This window comes from Manacus candei, unplaced genomic scaffold (genome assembly GCF_025592945.1).
Source record: "Manacus candei isolate 608988 ecotype Guabito, Panama unplaced genomic scaffold, ASM2559294v1 h1tg000071l, whole genome shotgun sequence".
Taxonomy (NCBI): Eukaryota; Metazoa; Chordata; class Aves; order Passeriformes; family Pipridae; genus Manacus; species Manacus candei.
Genome location: NW_026138119.1, coordinates 3,323,093 through 3,329,092, shown reverse-complemented (window position 1 = coordinate 3,329,092; position 6,000 = coordinate 3,323,093). Strand labels below are relative to the sequence as shown.

The window sequence follows — 6,000 nt, the reverse complement described above, 5'->3', positions numbered from 1 at the left end:
CTCTGCTTGTAGGTTTTGATGTGTTTGATAACAATTACCCATCCAAGTAACTCTCAGTCCATCAGGGCAAAGGTTTATGCTGGGTGAATGGCTGAAGCTCAAAACAAACCCTTGTGGTGCCGAGTTCTTCCACCAGACAGCCCAAATCAGGGACAGGATGAGTGATCCCTAACTCCTTATTGCCCTCCTTGTGTCCCAGGATGCCTGGTGACTGCTCAGGCTCCTGCTGTGCTGAGTGAACAAACCCACAGACAAGGAAACCGGAGTCCAGGGTAGGCAGAGTTTGGGAATTTGAGTCATGGCAGCATTTTTTTCCCCTGTGGATGAGGAAGGCCTTAAGGATGATGCTGGGCAAGCAGTGGGGAGGGCTGGGATGCTTTGGTGTGGCTCAGGGTGTGAATCTAGATGTGAAATCACTGCTCCATGAAAAATCAGTACAGCTCAACCACCCAAGGAGCTGGGACTGCCACCTGGATATGTGCCAGGAATGATGGTCAGGACTTCAGTGGCACTGACAAAGCAAGTGTTGATGCCAACAAGTGTCTTTCAAGCATTTAGTTAAGGGAGGGGGCTGGATTTTGTTGTTCTTCCTTCTCTGGTCTCCTGATAACCTGATTTTGAGGGGTCTTCAGCAGTGGGGGCCACCAGTGTGATATCCATCCTCCTCTCCTGGTACCTGAGGGAAGGGGCTGGTGTAGGGGAGTTGTGTCAGCTTTTGTTCTTTTCTGTAGAATAATGGAGAGGCTTGAGTTGGAAGGGACCTTAAAGACCACCTGGCTCTAACCCTCAGTGCTATTCTAATATTGCTGCCATACAATGCCAGGACAAGAGCAACCATTTGAAGTTGGGGTTCACCAGTGTGATGCACCAGTGTTGTCACAGGGAAATTGGGGCTGAGCGACACAGGGACTGGAACAGGGCAGTGCTGGGGCTGGACTCAGGACCAGCCAGGTGTGCAGAGGGGGCTCAGCTCTCCATTCCTTCCCAGCCCTCTGTCTTGCCTGCCAGGGATGGGTTTTGCCACCCAGCACCCAAGGATGCACCTTCCCTTTCCACTCCTTCCTGCTTGCACTTTTGCATGCACTTTTTTCCTGAATCCTTGCTTTTTCCATGCTTCCACAAGCCTCTAGGCCTCATCTCAGAACTGCTGAATTCTGAGTAGGAAGGGACCCACAAGGATCATTGAATCCAGCTCCTGGCCCTGCACGGGACACTCCGACAATCCCCCCTGTCCTTGAGAGCATCATCCAAAGGCTCCTTGAGGAGGAGGTTTGGGGCTGTGACCGCTGCCCTGGGGAGCTGTTCCAGTGCCCAACCACCCTCTGGATGGAGAAACTTTTCCTGATATCCAACCTAAACCTCCCCTGACACAGCTCCAGTCATTCCCCTGGGGTCTTATCTCTGGTCACAGTGAGGAGATCGCTGCCACCCCTCTTGCTTCCCTGTCTCCTCTTCCCTGGGGATCGGGAAGAGCTGGGAGGGGAGCGTGGGGTGGGAAGAGAAGGAAAACTCCATTTGGTGCTACCCCAGCGGGGGGAAAAGGGAGGCCAACGCTTTTTGGGGGGCCGGGACATCCCGTGGCCGGCTCGTTCGAAGTTGCCGCGGGGCCGGGGCGGGCGGGGGGCGGGCGGGGGGGCCGGGCCGGCCCCGGGAGGGGTATGGGGGGGCTGCTCCGCCCGGGCCCTGATTTGCTGCGCGGCTCCGAGATTGACAATTGGGTTTAAAAGAAGAGGGAGAGAGAGAGGAGGAAAGGGAGAGAGGAAAAAAAAAAAAAAAAAAAGAGGGGTGGGGGGAAGAGAGAGAGAGAGAAGGAAAAGTTTTTCCGCTGCAGGAGCAGGCAGGGCCGGAGCGAGCGCGGCGGAGCCCCCGCAGCCCTCCGCCCGCCCCATGGCTTTATAAAGCGGCTGCTCCCCGGGGGGGGCTGGCGGGGGGGGTCTGAGCGCCTCTCCTTCGCTTGTGTATATATATATTTTTATTTTTTTTTTCGCCCTTTCCCCCGCCCCGGGTTGTCCCGAGCTGGTGCCCCGTTTTTTGTGGACCATGGATACGCACACGCGGTGGAAAAGGCGCAGTTGGATACGGAGCTGCTCGGTGCCCGCTGCCCTGGTGCTGCTGGCTGCCCTGTCCCTCGGCCGGGCAGGTAAGGGGGGTCCCCGAACCCCCCAACCCCGGGCGGAGGGTCCTGCGGGGTCGTGGAGGGGGGGTGGGGGTGTCCTGCGGGGTCACGGAGTGGGCGAGGGGGCTTTTGTGCCTTGTCTTTCCTTCCCCGATGCGTTCCGGCAAAAAAGAAAGAAGAAAAAAGAAACCCCAACAAAACCCACCCAACCTCCTTTAGCTGCCCTAGTCTCTGAATGCCATTTGTCAGGGGGCCCGTAAAAGGGGGGAAAAAAACTTAAAACAATACTTTATTCGCCTTTCTTGGAGCAGAGCTGCCTGTTGCCGGGCTGCTTTTTCTGGAGGAAAAGTCAGGGCGAGTTTCTGGAGGCTCTGGTTCTTTACATATCTGCGTGGATATATATGTGAATGTATATTTAGTCGACTGGAAAGCTCTGGGCTTGCGTAGTTCCTCCTCCTTGAGGAGAAGAAAGTTTTTTGTCCCGCTGGAATCTGCTCTCCCTCCGCACATCAAAGCGTTAGAGCTCGGGACACAAAAGCTTTGGAGCCGCTCGGGACCCCAGAGCTCCGCTGCCCCCTCACCAGCCCCAATCCACAGGGTTTTTCCCTAAAATTGGGACTGTTGAATGTGGTGGGAGGAAGCTCTGAAGTTCCAGATGTGCAACAGCACAGAAAACCCCTGGAATGTCATTTCTTTTCCTCATCGTGCAGAAGGGGGACTTTAAACACTCCTATTTCCCTTCGGGATTGTGGAGCGTTTTTCCAGAGCTCTGCTTCCCAAATGTCTGCCTTCCCCCCGGGTGGGCTGGGAAATGCCGGAGCAGGGCAGCTGGGGGCTTGTGGGGCTGCTGGAAAAGTTTTCCGTGTGTTTGCAGAGCGTTCCCTGAGTTTGTAGTGGACACTTGGAGGCATCGGCGCTCTGAGCTCTGTTTATGCTGGATTCCAAGGGAATGACTGAGGAGCGGTTTGTTGGCAAAGTTGATTTTTTTTTTTGAAATCCGAAAAGTTAAACTTGAGAAACTGAGAAATGCCCCGAAATGCTGAGCTGTCTGGGATTCAGCTTTTGATTCAGCTTTCCTGCCTGATTTTTGTGTGCTCCGGGTATTTTTCCCCGGGAAACCCTGGCAGGGGTGTTTGCAGGGTTGTGTGAGTGTTACCAGGACAAACGCCCGTGGGATTCTGTTCCTGGCAGTGGGATTCTGTGTACAAAGCAGCGTGATTGCGAATTACTGTCATTTCTGGGTTCTTAAAATGACATTAAGGAAGAAAAGGTTGGGCGTAGGAGGAATGCTTTCATTAATGGTTTGCTTGTAAAGGCTGAGCAAGATGGAAAAGCAGTTGCTGGTCAATGAATAAAGTCTCTAGAACATCCCTGCAGGGAAAAGTTCAGGGCGGTGGGAGCTGCCACAGAATTTGTGCTGCAGAAGTATCGGGCTGTTAAAGCAGTTTTCAGACCAGCAGACCTGGAGTGACACCAGCTCCTCTGGAGCTCCCTCTTGTCCCGCCAGCTCGTCGGGCCCCTCGGTTATTGTGTATTTATTTTGTATCGGTTGCAAACGGAATTATTTCCATTTCGTCTATTTCAAAGGGTGAAACCCCAAAGTTTTCCTTTCACTGTTGCCTGTGCTGAGGCCGTACCGGTTTCAGAGCATCCTTAGGCGTTTCCCTGTCGGTGTGTATCCTCCAGACAGCTCCAATATAAGCCCCGACTCCTTTCCAAAGTTACCAGGTAACTTTTTCAAACTTCTGGGTGCAGCTGGGGGAGCAGAGGAATGGCTGGAAGCTTTTGTGGGGCCACTGTGCAGAGTAATGACTCTCGTGGTGAAAGGCTTTGAGTTTTCCTAATGAGCCGCCTAATAGGACATCAAATAATTTGGATGAGGGTGGAGTCAGACCGGGACTGCTGATGGCATTGACTAATGCTCTTTATGGCTTTTTTTTTTTTTTTTTTTGTTTTTTTTCAACTTCTCTTTGGTTTTATTTCAGCTCAGCTCGTTTCAATTTCATTAGAGTTGGTTTCTCAGTACTGAGAGGGGAATCTTCCCTGTAATCCATTGTGTGGTCCCAAAGAAAGGGGGAGGACACCTTGTAGAGAGGATTTCCAGAAAAATAGAGAAATAGCCATGTCAAAGGCAACATGATCTGAGCTGCCTCCAAACACAGCCCTTCCAGCTCAGATTTTCCCATATTTTAACAGATGATGTCACGCAAAAATCTAACCCACAGACAAAGTTGGAATCTATCTCTGCTTTTACAAATCCCTGTAAAATCGAATCAGGTTTCTGGGTGAAAATTTTTGGATGCAGCAGTTTCCTTTAGTGGCAAAGTGTAATAAGAATACATGGTGTGCCCTTTAAAATAAAAATGCTGGAAATTGTGAAGTATCCCGTTACCATCTGTTGCTTCTCTCCTTGGCTCTTCCCCAGTCACCTAAATGAGCTAAAAAAAATAACCTTGATCCAGCCAGTTAAAAGTGTTTTTTTTAAATGCTTTGCCAATCAAAAGTGTTGATACTGTTTTACAAGAAGAAATATGACTTTATAAGTCTGGAATTGATGGCAGATCTGATTTCCACTGTAAAAACCTGGATTATGCTGTCAATGTATTGCCAGATTGGAATGGGAATTTGTAACTTGAAAGCACCCAGCTGTGGGACATGCCCTGGCCAGGGGCTGCAGCAGAGGCATTTGGCTGAGGTAATGTGTTGTTCTTCCATGGGAGCAGGGGCAGGAGGAAAACCCTTTGCTGACCATTCCCTTCAACGTGGTGTTTGGAGGCTGCTCCTGGAATCTCCTCCTGCAGGGCTGAGGATGCTGGGATGGATGTGGGAGCTGAATTTGTCAGCTCCCTCCAAAACTACTGGGCAGTAATTTGGGGACTGGAGGAGTCATCTCTTGTCTTCAGGGGTAGCTCTAAGGCAAAACCTGCTGAGTTGTTGTTGATTTTTGTGCACAAAGAGGGACAGCAGTGAGGACCCTGCTGGCTCTGACTTCTCATGCTGGACCCTCACATATAAACCCCCTTTTTCATGGCAAGTTTAATGAACAAAACTGTCTTATTGTTATTCCTAAGGCTTACATAGTCTGTAACAGGGAATAACATTTACCCTAGGACAAATCAGGAGGGCCTGGAAAGGGGATGTGCATCCTTATTTTAAAGGAGTGCTGTCCCTGCCCATTATGGAGTTGGAGATGGACTTTTCAGGTTCATTCCTTTTTGAAATACAGAGCAAACCCAACTGGCAGGTTTCTGCCTCGTGGTGACCTGCAGTCAGGTGGTAGCACTGCAGGGGTTGTACTGATATCAGAACTGAGGGGGTGACTCAGTAAAGTGGCTCCTGCTCTGATCTCCCCCCTCTGTGTGACGCAGGGCTGGAGGTGAGAGCCTGATTTACCCTCCTGGGAGCGCCCAGGAAGTTCATTTGAGTTCCACTTCTCTGTGTTCAGCTGCAGCAGCTGCACTGGATGGGCTGTTCAGCACAGAATGACAGAACCATTAAGGCTGGAAAAGATCTCCAAGTTCAACCTTTGCCCAAACAGCACCTTGTCGAGTAAACCACAGCAGATCACAGCTTGAATTCTGAAGCAGCTTTTCTTCCTCTTTTTTTCTTTGCCACTGTCCCAGAGGCTCAGACCCTCAATGACACAGAGATGTCCCCATCACCCTTGGCAGCCTGTGCCTGCTTGCTCTTCTCCTAACACTGAAGATGTGATCTGGTGCTGGTGCTGTCTGTCCCTCTGAGTCAACATCTGCCTGTCTGTCCTTCAGCCTGGCTCCAGGGGCAGAGGCTCAGTCTGTGTTCTCACACCTGCTTTGAGTTACAGAAATAATCTTTAGGATGAGACTAAGCGTGGCAGCAGATGCTGAGCAGCAGAAAGCACTGCT

General features: G+C 51.1%; 1 protein-coding gene across 1 annotated transcript in view; it reads left to right on the top strand.

Annotated features, from left to right (window-relative positions):
• The first annotated feature begins 1,752 nt into the window (after nucleotides 1-1,752).
• COL5A1 (collagen type V alpha 1 chain) overlaps nucleotides 1,753-6,000 on the top strand; it is a 146,606-nt gene continuing 142,358 nt past the window's right edge. The window contains exon 1 of the mRNA XM_051807628.1: nucleotides 1,753-2,140. Coding sequence (XP_051663588.1) covers nucleotides 2,041-2,140 — 100 coding nt within the window. The 5' untranslated portion in view covers nucleotides 1,753-2,040. The remainder of the gene's footprint in view (nucleotides 2,141-6,000) is intronic.